Source organism: Pipistrellus hanaki (genome assembly GCF_964339955.1).
Source record: "Pipistrellus hanaki genome assembly, chromosome: 2".
Lineage (NCBI taxonomy): Eukaryota > Metazoa > Chordata > Mammalia > Chiroptera > Vespertilionidae > Pipistrellus > Pipistrellus hanaki.
In genome coordinates, this window is record NC_140504.1 from 141,392,421 (window position 1) to 141,409,876 (window position 17,456).

The following is a 17,456-nucleotide window of genomic DNA, read 5'->3' on the forward strand; positions in this document are numbered from 1 at the left end:
TTTGATAAAATGATCGTATAATTTTTTATCCAAACCAGAACACATTTTTTTCTATTTTTTAAATTAAGGTACAATGGACATATGGCATTGCCTTAGTTTTAGGTCTACACCAAAATGATTTGATATTTGTATCTATTACAAAATGTTCACCACAATAAGTCTAGTTAATATCCATTACCATGCATAGATACAGAATTTTTTTCTTGTGATAACTCTTAAGATTTCCTCTCTTAGCCACTTTCAAATATGCAGTATAGTCTTATTAACTGTAGCCTTCATGCTTCACATTACATTCCCAGGAATTTATTTATTTTACAACTGGAAGTTAGTACCTTTTGACTCCTTTTATTTATTTGACTCCTCACCTCTGGCCCCTCACCTCTGGCAACCTCCAATCTATTCTCTGTAACTGTGGGCTTGTTTTATTAGTTTGTTTTAGATTCTACATACAGCATTTTTCTTTCTCTGTTTGACCTATGTCACTTAGCATTATGTCTTCAAGTTCCATCCATGTTTTTGCAAATGGCAAAATTTCATTCTTTTAATCATGGCTGAATAATAATCCATTATAGATATAGATATAGATATAGATATAGATATAGATATAGATATAGATATAGATATAGATATAGATATAGATATAGATATAGATAGATATATCTCACATTTTTTTTATCCATTCATCCATTGATGGACACTCAGGTTAGTTCCATATTTTGGCTACTGTAATAATGCTGCAATTAACATGGGGGTGTATGTACCTTTTCATTTAAGTGTCTCCTTTCATTTAGTCCTTTCACTTTCCAAACCAGGACACTTTTGAGAGTGGAATGAGATGCTATTCATAATTATTCGAGGAAAACAGAAAATGTCTCAAAAATGTCAGAATTATATTGGAGAAACCTGTATAAATTGTCCACCTTAATTATAGAAAGGTCCTAAGTAATCTGTAGATTATGATAACACCATCAAACATTGCCTGGAGATTAATATGGAGAATTTGTGTGGAAGTGGAGAGCTGCTTTATGGGGGTGAAGAGCTGAGGATGGTTAATAGAAAGCCTGTGTGCAAGGCAAGGAAAGCTGGAGACCCTTCATTAACATTTTTCCTCCGAAAACTGGGAGGCCTATTTGCCAGCCTCATAAAGAGACCAGAGTGTTTTGGAGTATAATCCACCAGTAGTACTGTACTGTACCTGGTGTAGGTGATGGCAAGCTCACTGTGAGAAGCATCTGAATAAGTTACTTTTGTACATCTACTGATTGACACATGTCCTACAAAGCAGGTTTCTTTAAAAAAAAAATGATAGTCTCACTTGGTGATGGTGATTTATTAATTACACTTAGGAGCCCTTGTGAAAAATTGGAATAACAACCAAGTCAGCTCTCAAGATTCTAATTCAACATTTCTCTGTTTCTAAATAGCACTTGATTCAAAAGGGAGATCCATGGATATTAAAAATTATTTTTAAGTGGGACAAGTATTTCTGATCACTAGCATTTTGTTTCTTTAAAAATTTTTTTTAAAATCTTTATTGTTGAGATTATTACACTTACCTCTCTTTTTCCTCCTATTGCTCCACTCTACTTGGGTCCCACCCCAGGCCTTCGCCACCTTATTGTCTGTGTTTATAGGTAATGCATATCTATATCTATATCTATATCTATATCTATATCTATATCTATATCTATATCTATATCTGTATCTATATCTATATCTATATCTATATCTATATCTATATCTATATCTATATCTATAATCTCTATCTCTATCTCTATATCTAATCTATCTATATAAAAGACTACGTGACTGTCAACTGTCTGACTATCTGACCAGCCATTAGGTATTACACACCCATGGTGGGCAGATGCTCAATGCAGGAGCTGCTAAACTGTAGTGGTTTGGCAGTGGCAGTCCTTGGGTGATGCACCCCAGAACCAAAGAGGAAGGAGCCCAATTCCTCACAGGGCTGTGCAATTCCACCTTCAGCCGTGGGTTATGTTGTTGTTGGGGCACTGTTGGCCCTGAATCTAGTTTACTGTAGAGCTGCAGAGACTGCAGATGCCCTTCGAGCTGTGGCACCACGCAGGTGTGGTCAGTCTGGGAGGGACTGAGGGAGGTTGGCTCCAGGGTGTGTCTGGCCCATCTTGCCCAGTCCTACCTCACCAGCCACCTTCTAATTAATTTCCTTTCAATGTGCATGAATTCATGCACCGGGCCACTAGTACACACATAAGATCTATGTTTAATTTCTTCCTGCTCACCAGCCTCCCTACCTTCTGAGAATAATCAGTCTGTTTCATTTCTATGCTTCTGATTCTGTTTTATTCACCAGTTTATTCTGTTCATTAGATTTGTTCATTCTGATTTTTAGATTCAATTGTTGATAGATATGTATTTGTTGTTCACATTTTTTATCTTTATCTTTTTCTTCTTATTCCTCTTCTTAAAGCATACCCTTCAGCATTTCCATAATACTGGTTTGATGGTAATGAAGTCCTTTAGCTTTTTTTTTTTTTTTTTTTTTTTGTCTGTGAAGCTCTTTATCTGACCTTCAATTCTAAATGACAGCTTTGCTGGGTAGAGTAATCTTGGTTGTAGGTCATTGCTATTCATCACTTTGACTATTTTTTACCACTTCCTTCTGGCCTGCATAGTTTTTTTTGATAAATCAGCTGATGGTCATATGAGCACCCCCTTGTAGGTAACTAACTGCTTTTTTCTTGCTGCTTTTAAGATTTTCTTTTTGTCTTTAGTCCTTGGCATTTTAATTATGATGTGTCTTGGTGTGATCCTCTTTGGGTTCCTTTTGTTTGGGACTCTCTGTGTTTTTTTGGACTTGTAAGTCCATTTCTTTCACCAGTAGGGAAAGTTTTCTGTCATTATTTCTTCAAATGAATTTTCAATATCTTGCTCTCTCTCTTCTCCTGGCACCCCCATAATGTGGATGTTGGTATGCTTAAAGTTGTCCCAGAGGATTCTTACACTATCTTCATAGTTTTGGATTCATTTTTCTTTTTGCTTTTCTGGTTGGGTCTTTTTGCTTCCTCATATTTCAAATCATTGATTTGATTCTTGGGATTCTCTAGTCTATTGTTGAATCATTGTATATTATTCTTTATTTCAGTTAGTATATGCTTAATTTTGGACTTGTCCTTTTCCTTTTTTTTTTTTTTTTTTTTTTTTTTTTTTTTGCATTCTCACTAAGACCCTTAAAAGTCTCACTAAGTCCCTTGGAGGTTTTTACAAGGTTCTTGAGTAACCTTATAACTGTGATTTTGAACTCTATATCTAGTAGTTTGCTTTCCTCCATTTCTTTCATTTGTGACATGTTTCTTTGTCTCTGCATTTTTGCTGCTTTCCTGTATTTGTTTCTATATACTGGGTAGGGCTGCTATGTCTCCTTGAGTTGATAGAGTGGCCTTGTGTAGTAGGTGTCCTATAGGGTCCAGTGGCTCTGCCTTCCCAATAACATGAGGTAGACACTCTAGGTGCATCTCTTAGTGGGCTGTGTGCACAGTTTTGTTGTAGTTGAGCTTTGATTGCTGTTAGTGTCACTGGGAGGAATTGACCTTCAGGCCAATTGGCTGCGAGGACCAGCTGTAGCTACACTGGAAGAGCTGTTGTGCAGGAGACACCCTATGGAGCAGGACTTGCTTCACTGTGGCTTGGTGCTCACTAAGTCTGCCCCTTGAATGTGTTGCTTATGTATCTGAAGAGTTATAATTTGGTATGGTCTCACACTGACCACTGGGTACACTGGCTCTTGAGTCTCCAGGGAGGTGCAAAGACAGCCCTTGCCTGGGGCCACCCAGCAGGAGCTACAGAGAGATCTGCAGATTCTTGCTCTTTGTATCAGGTTTGGAAGTGCCCAGATGAGGCCCAGCTGTGAGGCAAAGCAGATTGGTGCTGGTGCTGTGTCTTGGGCATTTTATTGATAGGTTTGGGGCTCCCTGACCCAGCTGCAGTTTATTTGACAGATTTTAGCTTGAGCAAGGACAGGCTATTCATATGCAAAATCTGCTGCATACAGGTTGGGTGGGGATGGAAATTGGATGAGACTGGGTCTCAGGGAATCACCAGGGTAGAGTAAACTAAAATGGCTGCCAGTCAACCATGTGACTGGGGACATAACAGCATAGGAACAATGATCCCTGCAAGTACCTTGTCTGGGAGAATGCCACCCCCAAGTTCCTGCCCTGATGCCAGACAATCCAGTTCCTCCTCATATGTGTCTGTGTCCTGAGAGCCTTGCCCTGGCACTGGAGCTCAGAGGAAGTGGGACCTTGTAAGTTCAGTTTGTTTGCCAACCTTTTAGGAGGAGCAGCTGGGTCTCCAGTAGCCTCTGTGTCAGTGAGCCCCAATCTGCACTGGCTTTTATAGCCATTAGTTATGGGGACTTCTTTTCCCAGCTCTGGGACTCTGGGCTGGGCATCTGGTGTGGGGCTGGGACCTCTTGATCCTTTGGGCAGCCTCTGCAGAGACAACCTCCCTCCCAATTAAAAAAGTGGCACACATGGGTGCTGGATCAGCCCGCTCTGTGCCTCCGTACCTTCTACCAGTCTGTGTTCTTTCTTCTTTACTTCTTTAGGAGTAGGAGTTCCATTCAGCCAGCTTTCTGACAGTTCTAGGTGATGTTTGTTTTGTATTTTAGTTGTAATTTTGATGTGGTTATGGGAGGCCTATGCCACATCTTGGTCTCATCTCCATTTTGTTTCTTTTACAGATCAAAAGCATAGAAACGTTTGCTATGAATATCTGTGAACATTTCCTTACTTCTTTTAACCATGTCATCAGAGCTCAAGTCTATGTGGAAGAAGTCCCTTGGAAGCGTTTTGAAAAGGTTACTTTACTTATTTGTACTCTCAGTTTAATTAAAGAAACTGGCTTTATGACATGCTGAAATTTTACTGGAAACAATGTTGGTTTCTAATTTTCAGAATGGAGCTAAGCATGTCCACGCATTTATTCATACTCCCACTGGAACGCACTTCTGTGAGGTTGAACAGATGAGGAGTGGTGAGAAAATATTTTTCATGTTTTGATTCTGCTATAGCAATTTCAGGGTTTTTTTCTTCAAAGTTACTGTGTTCAATAGGAAACTGTAGAGAATTTTGAAGGCTTTTTAATCTGAGATAGGAATGAGCATTGCGACTTTAAATTATGTTTTAAAACAATCTACTTTTTATCTTTAAAAAAAAATGAAATAATAGCTTTTGCACCAAATCTGGGAGTTAAATGGAGTGGATTGTTTTTATTACCAGGTTTTGAGGTAAGGAAAAAAGGCCCACACTGACAAACCCCCAAATTTCTGATCTTTCTGACCAGTACTTTTAATATCATACTGTGCTTTAGTTATAATAACTGTTATAGGACATAGCTAGTAAATAACAATCAAGTTTCCCTGACATTTTATTTGCATACTATTACTATAAAAATGAACCTCACTTAAAATAGCAGTGACAATTATATAATTATTAAAAATTTTTTAAATTAATGGTGGAACATAATTACAATAACCCCAGGCCTGAAAGTAGCACATAGCACCTCTACTTGAGAGCAGCCAATCACACAGCCTCACCTGACTGTAAGGGAGGCTGGGAAATGTAGTCTATCCAGGTACCCAGGAGGAAGAGGAAATAGATTTAGTGAACAGCTAGCAGTCTCTGCAACTGGAAGGTGAAAAGAAGACTGAAGAGGAACTACGCAGTTTGGCAAATAGAACATTGGTGACTTCTATAAAGAATATTTTAGCAGAGCCCTGGAGATGGAAGTGGGGTGGGCAAGCATAGGGTTCTTCTGATCACAATAAGAAACAGACTGCTCTTCACACCCTTGTTCTTTCCAGAAATTTCCAAGAGTTATCATCAGCCTGAATTGTAGTCACCTGGCTGCTGTAGGGTGGAAAAACTAGTCACCATAATTGGGCCAAAGCTTTCTCTTTCTGCAGAAAGCTACAGAGCTTCAGGGCATTACGATCACTGTGGCAGTGTTCCCAGAAGCTCAGCTTGACTCACCTGGAATCCAGTGCCCCTCCAATATCCCCTGGGGCTGGAGGGATCAGGGGAGGGCAAGAAGCTCAGTTGCCTCAAGAGTAGGCAGTATGTATGTGCACACATATGTGAGTGCACACACATATCTTCCAGCGTTGTGTATATGAAGATGACATTTGTTCTTTGTACCTCTTTGGAGAGCAAGGATCTAGTGCTCTTTGGGCAGCAAATTTTAATTCTTCATTTGTTTATCATTTAAGAGTTGAAAATGTGAGTTGAACCCAATATATAATTATTGTCAGAAGAAATGCCCTTGTGTAGGCTTAACTGAAGGAAATAATCATTTTACACACACACACACACACACACACACACCTCAATCCAAAATGAAGGCTGCTGTTATAAACCCCTAAGTAGGCTTTTTTTTTGGGGGGGGGTGGGGGGGGGAGCTGGCTAAGTTGGTGAGAATTCTGCCCGCTCAAACACATGCACTTAATCACACATTCAGCCATGCAACTCCCAAAAGGGACTTTTCCCAGCAGAATATATAACTGGGTTTCTCTTAATGGACTGAATTCATTCTTATCAATTGAACAAACATTTATAGGAAGCTTACTGAATCTCAAGTACTGTTTTAGTCCCTGAGAATTGCTGTAAAACTCCCATTGCATCATTTAGTGTACTTTAGGCTGTCTCAAAGTCTGCTAGCTCCATGGGAGAATCTGGAAGAGCGAAAGAAATTTGTTCAGGCAAAGGAATAAAGAGTGTTATGTTTATGACTTTCCCAGCTCTGAGAGGAGGGCTGGGCCCTGCATGTGGGGCGCAGGCTGTTGGTGTAGGTGTTATATGGAACCTGGGTTTTCCGAACTCTTTCTTTCATGTGTCTCTGTGAGCTCCAAACTTAGCCATGCCTTGAAGTCACTGGGATGGTTGAGTTACTAATTTAAACTCTATTGGGCCCCACACCTCTGCTCTATTTGAATTATAACTCATCAAATCTCTTCCAATCTTGACACTAATTTTAAAAATTCATGGCTAAACAGAGGAATGGAAAATGCAGATGAGATTTCAACTGGTTGTGAAAAATAATCTATTAACATGGAAACAAGTGGTAGTAGGAAGATGGATTTAAGGAAGGGATGATGACATGGAAGTCCTGGAGGAGAATAGATTTAAGAGATGTCAAGCTGAGCAGACGGTAGAAGTGAGATGGGACAAGTGGGAGACTAAGGCCAGAGACAGCCACTGACAAGAAGGCTGTGTATGTCCTTTAGGTATCCAGACTAAAGTGCCCTCCAGTTCATCCAAAAGAAGAGTTCTTGGCAAATCCAAGGTCTTTTAAAATCATCTTGATTATCACCTAGTGGTACAAAAGCCCAGTTAACTTCCTTCCTCTGGGTAATGTCATCTCTCCACACCCAGAAGTGCACAGAGGGAGCTTTCGCTCTCCCTGCATGCACTAAATGGACTCTCAAAGCAAATGTCATTTAATTGATCTTCACTTTTTCCAGCACTTTATAAGTTTGAGGTTTTCTACTAGAATGATTTAATATAGTCTTAAATTTTCTGCCTTTAGCTATTTGTGTCCTTGTTGGAGGTGCTAAATGTGGAAGCAATTATCCTCTTCATGACAGATTTTTTTTCTTGGCTCAGTAGAGCTTTGTGCTTTGTGACACCTGATGCGTAGGTAAGGAATTGGACTTTTCTATTAATTCCCGGTGAGTGTCTTTCCCTTAGAGAACTAAAGGGGAGGATGTATGCTTCTCTAGAGATACACCACAATCTGCTAAGTGTGTAGGAGGACACTAAAAGCTGGAGAAGATTATATTCTAGCAAACTGAAATGTGAAAATCTTCCTTGTGCATTACTCCAAAACCATAACCATGGCAGACAGACAAAAAAAAAAAAAAAAAAAAAAGCTGATTAAGTGGTTTAATGGGAAGTAACCTAGAAAAGTTCAGTCTTTGGGGTTGAATTACTTCTTGTTAGTGTAAATTGGAATCTTTTTTAGATTGTGTGAGGCATCATATTTTTAGTCGATGGGTCTATGGATTTGAAAGGCTCAGGTTCTTACCAGTGTTTAGGAAGCTGGGGCACCGCCAATAGAGGAGATGAAATAAGCTCTCTGATTTCATCCAGAGTCTAATGTCTGCCAAGTAGAAAAAAATTCACATTCAGAGAGTATAGGTTTTCTGTTCTTGTTTTTGTTCATAGGATGATGAATGCACCGGAGTAGATGGTTTGTGTTCTGCCAGAACTGTAGCAAATAGTTAACTGTCCTTGGGAACATGAGACATTTTATTCTGTGTGAAACCAAGGCAAAAACAAATTAGAAAATGCAACTGCTTTCTCCATTTTCTTATTCTAGCAAGAAAGAAGATGATTTCAAAGTTTCCTAGCAGGAGTGACACTCCTGGAAGATGAATAAATCTCGTCCCTGGCCAGAGGTGGATAGTGACAGCACATCAGAAATAGTTTTCAGAACCCAATGAACCTTTGTGAAACCTGGGAAATATTTACAGGTGGTTGAAGTTTTAAGAAGTCAGTTAAGGCAAAAATCATCATAGGATCTTTTATGGAGCATTTTTATGGGGCAGTCATTTTACAGGTATTATCATCTACCAACTAGAAAATAAGTATGGTTACCATCTCCATTTGACAGAAGAGAACATCAAGGTAGAGATAATTTAAGTAACTTTCTCAGGGGAATGGTGCTCATAAGTTGGGGAGGAGAGGCACAGAGAGCACTTAGATTTGAATTTAGAGATTCTGAGGCCCGAGGCTCTGGGCTCAACTATTATGCAACAGTATCCAGAATCCTCCTATGATTAAGACTATTGGAGAAGTCAAAGTTTTTATTTTTTATTTACATGGATTCTGGCAATCATGGCCAGTTGTTTAGGAAAAGATAAAATAGATAAAGTTTGCCTTTGGTTCTCCTTCACCTTCTTTTATCTCCCTTCAAGAGTTCCCACTACTTTTTTTTTTTTTTTAACACTACTTCTGATTGCAAAACCACTTTTATTTTTATAAGATTTTTTAAAGAAGGGACTTACTATTGGAAATAGATTATAGTATCCTATATAATAAAAGCATAATATGCTAAGTGTCTTATTGTCCAGTCGTCCATTCAACCAATCAAAGCACAATATGCTAATGATGTTGAACTAAGGCTGCTCAACTGCTTGCTATATGTTATATGCATTGACAACCAGGGGGCAGATGCTCCAACTGGTAGGTTAGCTTGCTTTTGGGGTCTGGCCAATTGGGACTGAGTGAGATGGGCTGGACATGCTCTAGGGCCCTCCCGTGGTCCATCCCTGGCCCTGTTTATGCACCCGTGCGGTCCCTCGGCCTGGCCTGTGACCTCTCACAATCCAGTTCCCCTCCAGAGATGTTGGAGAGCCAGTTTCAGCTCGATCCTGCAGGAACAGGCCAAGAGACCCCACTGGTGCACAAATTATAAAGGTTTGAAGAGTCCCTTAAGGGGTCTTTGTATTTCAATAGGAATAACAAGTTTTCAAGACACAGAGGAGCCACTCTAAAAGTGATGCTTCACATTCCATTTCAGAACAATGAAGGTGGTATTTTTTTTCAGTCTGGAGCTGTATTAGAGGTCTTCAAGGTATACTATGAAATGGGAAGTGGCAACCTCTTTATCTTCTGGAAATACCTCTTATTGTAAATAAATGGGGGGAGTTAAAGGAAGGAGAAAACTTTGTGTAGATGAGAATAATCCAAAAAGAAGGAAGAGATGTATGGAATCTCAAAATAGGGTATTGATTTCAAACTCCACTTTTGCCAGTTCCTAGCCAGCTCACTATAGGCAAATGATTAGAAGTCCCCATGGGTAAAATTACTTCTGTAATAGAGTTTTGGGAATTCAGTAAGGTAATGACTGAAAAAGATAACAACAAAGCTCATGCTGATAGTCAAAACATTCTTAGAGGATATTGATGCCCTCTCCCCCCTCCTTGCCGCACTCTGTATTAGAGTTGTGGGTGGGATGATCAGGAAGGGAAATGGTAAAGACCAATGAAAGAGAATGGTCTAGAGGAAAAGAGACTAGTTATGAGACACTCATTTCTTGATGTGAATCAGACATGTTGCATTTATGTATTCATTCATTCATTCAACAGATGCTTATTATTACTTCTATACTTCTCTCAGATTTGGGACTTAGACTCACTTAGGATCAGCTCCATATTGCATTTAGAAATGCTGATTTTTCAGAACCATGTCTTCATCTACAATCTGATAAACCCAGCCAACTTAAAAGCATTAAGGCATCACTGGTATTCTTCTCTTGATTCTACTGCAGATATAACTTCCAATAAGAACTTCAGAATCTATCTATCTATCTATCTATCTATCTATCTATCTATCTATCTATCTATGGCTAAGTGACTGTCCGACCAGTAGCTATGACATGCAATGACCACCAGGGGACAGACACTCCAACAGGTAGCTATGATGTGTACTACCAGAGGGCAGATGCTCAATGAAGGAGCTGCTGTGCTGCAGTGACTTGGTAGCAGTGGTTCCCTGTTGACACATCCTAGAACCAGAGAAGAGGGATCCCTCTCACAATTTTGGACCCCTCAGGGGATGTTGAAGAGTCAGTTTCGGCTCGATCCCTGCAGGGCAGACTGAGGAACCTCACCTGCTGGAGGGACCCTGCTCACTCCACAGACACCCTTTGAGCTGCGGTGCCACCATAAGTGCGGGCAGCTGAGGAGGGACTGTGGGAGGTCAAGTACCACTCGATCCAGTCCCACTCTGCTGGCCACCTTTTAATTAATTTCCTTTCAATGTGCACGAATCTGTGCACTGGGGCACTAGTGTTAAATAAATATATTTTTCAGTTTTACCATATTATCTTGGAACACTCTGGTCAAAACACCTTATTTAATCAGTATATGTTTCACCAGCAGATCTATTACTAACCCCTGGCCATTTCTCTGTCTACTAGATGCACACGTGTGGCCAGGAAAATATCAAAATACAGTCATTACTCATTTACTTCTGAAACTCCACAGCTCCTGAATTAAATAAGGTTTGACACCACACAGGTGATGTAAACCATTGGATTATTAAAAGCTGCCCTGGATCATAATTGAGGAACATGAGTTACATTCTTATTGTTCACCTAAGACCATGTAGAACATAGCAATTCCTGACCCCTCCAGCCCATGGTTTATTTACTAAGCAGACCAGGAAGGTTAGACATTAATCAGGAATAACTTTAAGACTGAATACAGCCCTAACCGGTTTGGCTCAGTAGATAGAGCATCTGCCTGTGGACTGAAAGGTCCCAAGATCCATCCCGGTCAAGGGCATGTACCTTGGTTGTGGGCACATCCCCAGTAGAAGTTGTGCAAGAGACAGCTGATCGATGTTTCTCTCTCATCAATATTCCTCTCCCTTCCTTTCTGTAAAAAAAAAAAAAAAAAAAAAAAAAAAAAAAAAAAAAATCAATAAGATATTTTTTTAAAAAAGGACCGAATGGAGGTGACCTTTGTCATCCTGCCATGGCACTGTGCAAGGCTAGCGGGGGTGTGTACCCAAGTGTCCCCTGAATGTCCAGCCTCACCAGACTGCACATACAAATCAGACTTTGGTGATGTTAATTCCTGAATTTTTCTGGCTTTGTAGGTCTCTCCTTACAAAACTTCTGGGCCTCTCCAGCCAAACTCTCCCACCTTCTGGCAGCCTGAGGGTGTGTCTCATGTGCTCAGGGAGAAGTTGGCACCATTGAGTACAGCTTGTGCCTCACTGGCTCTGCTCAGCATTTGCTGTGCCAGTTATCACTGCTCCTTGGGAAGAGTGATGTTCTCCACAGAGCGCTGTGCCTTGGGGCTTCTCAGAGTGTCACCTGGAGCCCTGGTCTGTTTAGGCTTCACCAAACTGTTAGAGCTACAGTGTGTTCCATATAGAAAAAGAAACAGATAATTGTTCCCTCATTAATTCTGTGCTCCACCTGCCAACTGGAACTGGAGCTAAAACTGCCTGGCACACAAGTAAACAGCTTATTCAGATTATGCCTCTCACTTCTCCACACCCCCTCCCCCCATTCACCTCAGGAGCTGACATCAGGGGCTGTGGGGAAAGCCACATCATCCCCTTCACTGTTTTCAGCTCTGCACTCTCTCCCCCAGGTCCTCAGGAACCAACTTTGTCCTTTCTCCTTCAGTCAAAAAACTTAGGCAGACCTATGCCTTGAGTGTTATCAGCCTCATCTTCCCAGTCTCTATTTAGACTCAGTCAGGCTTACACTGTTGTCCATTCATGAAGTTGTCTGGTTTTGCTGAGTTCATAACCGCAAGGGAACTGAGGATCTGGTGGTGACTGGTGCCATAAGTCAGTATAGACATTCCACATGAGGACTACCCCTTTACAGGTAGTCCTATCAGCAGACAGGACTGCTCTGTAGGAGCTTATTAAGTCATTTCAGCATGTTTTTCTGTGGAAAGAGATGCAGCTCAAAAAGAAGAAGGTATTTGGCCTAGAAGACAACCCTACCTGTAGCTGAGAGGAAGGTATTCAGTTTTGTGGGCTTGAACACAACATGGAGGTTTAGTCTCTGACCTTCAGTTCTCCAAGGGCAGGAGAGGCCAGTGAGCCGTGGACTCCAGATGGAGGGAAAGACATCCTCATCATTTGGACTTCAGATGAGTCAAGGAGACAGAAATCATGGGTAGTGATGTAGTTCTCTGTATAAGCACAGTGTGCCATGTTTTAATGGCCAGAATCCTCAGGGCTCCGGGCCAGTAAGAAGGCACTGTTTTATGACCCCATTCCCTATTACCTTTTTACTTAAAGCAGGACCTCCAGTCATTCATTCTGGAATCAAAGATCTCAAGGTCTTGAAAACGACCCAGTCTGGATTTGAAGGATTTATCAAGGACCAGTTCACCACCCTCCCTGAGGTGAAGGATCGGTGCTTTGCCACCCAAGTGTACTGCAAGTGGCGCTACCGGAACAGAGACGTGGACTTTGAGGCTACCTGGTATGAGCTTGTGCTAGGGCCTAGCGCTGGCACAGGTAGTGTCTGCCCTTGTCCTTGGGCCTGGAGTTCATGAAGTCTTCAATTTAAAGGGAACCTTGGAGGCCACTCAATTCAACTTCCCCACTGTTCAAAATCCTTTCTGTTGGACAGCAGAAAGCCAATGGTCTTACTTTGAGTTAGTAAATCTGCACTTGAATCTCAGATTCTATTAGCAACAATGACCTTGAATGGACCGCCTAATTTCCATGACCCTCTGCTTTTCATTGATGAAGTCAGTAGTTCTTAAACATTATTGTGTTCACAGAATCACATGGGAGGCTTGTTAGAATGTATGTCACTGGGCACCCCCCAAAGGTTCTGACTGTAGGTCTGAGGTGAGGCCTGGTAACTTGCATTTCTAACAAACTCCCAGGTGATGCTGATACTGCTGGGCCATGGCTCCATGTTCAGAACCTCTGAATCAAGTGAGGATAATGATATTTGGCTTCATCATAGATGCAGAAGGGGCTAAACTTTCTGCATTAAGGATTTTCCTGATTTTCAAACTAAAAGTCTCATGTCCCAGGAAATCCCTTGATCCCAAGCAAACTGTGACAGTTGGTCACTCTAGGCTACACTCAAAATGAGATCACATTCACTGAAGCACTTTATAAATGATAAATACTTTAACAATATAAAGGTATGATTAAATAATAATATCTTTACAAGCTGTAATTAGGCCTCTGCAGCCCCAGACTTTACTTTTTGACCAGGAATCTCATTTCTTTGCTGAAGCTCTAATTGTTCAAAACTTCTAAGCTATGATGAGCTGGATTCTGCCCCCGGTAGCTTGCTCCCACTGGTAACACTTATCTCTGCTCTTTTGATTATGTGATAGGCTGAGAAATGCTTAAAGAGAAACTCACCTCAATCTGTTTTTCCTTTTTTATTTCAAGCATTTCCCATGGGCAGTAGCCCGATCGATGTATTTTTGTTGAAAAGAGTACAAAATGGAGCATGCCAGAGTTAGGGTGCTAGTTGGGCCTCCTACTAGAGAGAATGATTTCAAGCGGATCATTTAGTTTTTAAGCTCAGATTCCTCACCTATAAATTAGGGATAATATCCTCACGTATATTAAGAGAATTCAATAAAATAATCAAATAAAATATTTAGTGCAGAGAAAAAAAACACATCCTAAAACAACAATTCAAGGAATCAGCCCTGCTGAGCAGTAGGAGTGCTGGAGTGCTTGGGAGTCCTCTTCATGGGTTCTTCAAACACATAAGATTTATCCTGGAATTCCCACTGGGCCCTGGTGCCAGGTTAGGAAAACAGCCCAGTGGCACCCAATATATTTGTTGAGTGGTGTGTGTGTGTGTGTGTGTGTGTGTGTGTGTGTGTTAAGAAAATAAGAACTGAGATTTTTTTTTAATATTACAAGATATTAATCTTTTCTAAAATCAATAATAAAATTGCTTTCTGAGGGACAGGGAGGTCACTGCTTCTTAGCTTTGTAATGCATTTCTAAAGAGCACCCTGTGAGTCTTCAGTTCTCTTTTCTGTGTTCTAGGGACACCGTCCGGGACATTGTCCTGGAGAAATTTGCTGGACCCCATGACAAAGGCGAGTACTCGCCCTCTGTCCAGAAGACCCTCTATGACATCCAGGTGCTCTCCCTGAGCCGGGTTCCTGAGGTATGTTTTATCACTTGCTGTTCTGAGGACTGAGAGAACTTGTTGTGTCTCCTGTCAACTCTGAGAAAGAGTTGAAAGTTAAAATAAGAAAGTGGGAGACACATGAAAAATGACATCTGTTGTTGTTCAAAAGCTTGTTATAGCAAGTGAGGGGAGAGTAAAAAACGGGGAAAAATCTGTCCAACCTGAAAACACAGGCCAGTGCTATGGTTCTTTGGTTTTGCTGAAAATTCTTTGCGTCTTTTCATCTTGCCACATTTAAATTTCAGGAGACCCAGAAAATGAAGGATAGATGCGGAGTGATTTTATCTACCCATCCAGCCATCTATTTGATATTACTGAATGATTATTATGCCTCTGACAAAGCAGGGGGGATACAAAGATACGTTAGACATGGTCCCTACCCTCAAAGATAACATCATTCAGTGAAAGAATTAAATCAGTAAATGATATGCAATAAAGAATAAATTATTAGTGAAATACAGAGGAAAGCACATAACTCAGGTATAGGGGATAGGACCATCCAGGCTTTCTGGAGGGAGAGGTGTTTGAGTTGCATTTTCAGGAGCAAGTGGGGGTTATCTGGATGTGAGGGAGCAGAGTAGTATGGAGACAGGAGGCAGATGGAGCAGTCATTTACTGCCGAGGGTCTGCTGTACGTGAAGCTCCGTTAGTGAAAGTCCTCCCATGCGCCCTGAGGCGAGGCAGGAGCTAGATCAGGAGGACCTCCGTGGTCTCAGGGACGGTCTGTACTGTATCCTGAAAGCTCTCAGGAGTCACCCAGGGGCTTAAGCAGGGTCTGGTGCCACCATATTTGCACTTGAGAAAGACCACTCTGAAAGAAGTGTACTAAATTAAAAGGATGACGGACTTCAGACAAGAACTGTTGAGAGGCTGTGGCAGAAATCTGAAAAATGGGCTTGAACTGTGGCCATGCGGGGCTAGACAGGAAGAGTACTACCCTTGGACCTGGGCGAGAGGGACGCCTGCCATGGCCCAGCACTCTGAGGCTCGCTTCCGGCCTTCCTCTGGCTGAGCTTCTCTCTGCTGGATGAAGAGTCAGTGAGACCAAGGCAGGAGCCCATGCACCCCCCACCCCCTAGACCAGTGTTTCCCAAACTTCTCTCATGATGAGAATCACCTGGTGGAGTTGTTAAAACACAGATTCCTGAATCCCAACTAAGAAGTGCTAAACTAGAATTTTTGGGAACATATAGGTAAAATTGCATACCTAACTTAGTGCTCTGTATATAACATCTGTCTTAGAGCACTAGTTAAGTATACAATTTTACCTATATGTTCCCAAAAATTCTAGTTTAGCACTTCTTAGTTGGGATTCAGGAATCTGTGTTTTAACAACTCCACCAGGTGATTCTCATCATGAGAGAAGTTTGGGAAACACTGCCCTAGACCATTCTCTGGATAACTGTAGCCCAGAATTTCCTGCCCACATAACCCTGAGACTAATTCCAGAACCTGAGGAGTCTCTTCATGAGATCCATTCTCTGGAGGGCAGATCATGCTATCAGAGTGTGTACCCTTAGGCCTGAGAGTGGGCAAAAGTCAGATGTTTGTAGGAGGTATGAATGGAACTTGATATGCAAGTTGGGATGTCCACCCACCTAACTATGAGAAAGAAGGTGGGATGGGCCAGGGCTGGGGACTGACTCTTCACATGCTACTATGTCCCGGCATGACACTGGGAGGAGAACTTTAAATCCCATCCTGGCCTTCCAGGTTGCGATGAAGGTATATTTGCCAAATTAGAAGGATAGAACATATTTTCTTTCTTTAAAAACAAAAAACAAAAACGGACTAGTGGGTAGGTGGGGGAAGGGGACGAGTGGTGGGTAGATAGATAGATCCACAGTTGCCCAAGGTGACGTATACTATGGTGGATTCCAGATAGAAGACATGGAAATCAGCCTGCCGAACATCCACTACTTCAACATAGACATGTCCAAAATGGGACTGGTCAACAAGGACGAGGTAAGAACTTCGAAAATATTTAAAGCACATCTACCCTCCTGCCACCTCCTTATAAACTTGGGTTGATACTGTCACCGACCAAAACCCCTGAGAGCCATTGCCTTTGGAGTACTTATAGTTGCCACTGATGAGCGCCCTCAGACTCTGGGCCTCTCACTATCTGAGGTTCGGGCACCTGGAAGTGGGTGAGCGATTACAGAGGAGGGTTGGCAGTCGCAGAGGCTGAGAGACAAAGAGAGAACAGAGTGTGCCCAGGGAAACAGCTCTGAGACCTCCTTCTCTGGAAAGTGCCACACAAGGTCACCGCTTCATTATTTTCCCATCACGAGGCGATAAGGAGAAATAAAAGGTTCCCTTTTCATTTCATCCATCATCTCTAATGTTTGATTAAGTAGTCAATTCAGTAGCATACAATATACGCAAAAACAGAAGAAAGCGTGTTTGTGTTTCTACTTGTGATCACAGAAGGCACGATGGGAAAATTCAGGTTTTGAAAGGAAAGCTTGTCTTGGAAAAAGCGCTTACCCTTATTTTTAGCCATGGCAGACGGTTAACCAAGTCAGTGCGTCTGACTAGACAACCTGAAGCCCTGACAGGCAGCTTGTGGCAGCCGGTCCTGGGAGGTCAGGACCCTCCCCTGACCTCCCTCCCCATCCCCACCCTCACTCACACACACACACACACACACACACACACACACACACCCTGCGACCACTTTCAGAATGGCAAAATTTCTTTATTTGATCCATCTTTCCACAGACTTTGATGATTTAAAGAATACCCATTAGGGT

At 41.7% G+C, this 17,456-nt stretch overlaps 1 protein-coding gene across 2 annotated transcripts in view; it reads left to right on the forward strand.

The window, feature by feature from the left end:
- LOC311617747 (uricase) overlaps positions 1 to 17,456 on the forward strand; it is a 32,753-nt gene that overhangs the window by 12,763 nt on the left and 2,534 nt on the right. Inside the window, exons 3-7 of one of the 2 annotated variants that reach the window (XM_084874441.1) lie at positions 4,727 to 4,843; positions 4,941 to 5,019; positions 12,816 to 13,002; positions 14,553 to 14,676; positions 16,582 to 16,665. In XM_084874441.1, coding sequence (XP_084730567.1) covers positions 4,727 to 4,843; positions 4,941 to 5,019; positions 12,816 to 13,002; positions 14,553 to 14,676; positions 16,582 to 16,665 — 591 coding nt within the window. The remainder of the gene's footprint in view (positions 1 to 4,726; positions 4,844 to 4,940; positions 5,020 to 12,815; positions 13,003 to 14,552; positions 14,677 to 16,581; positions 16,666 to 17,456) is intronic. The other variant, XM_084874442.1, reaches the window with a different exon arrangement.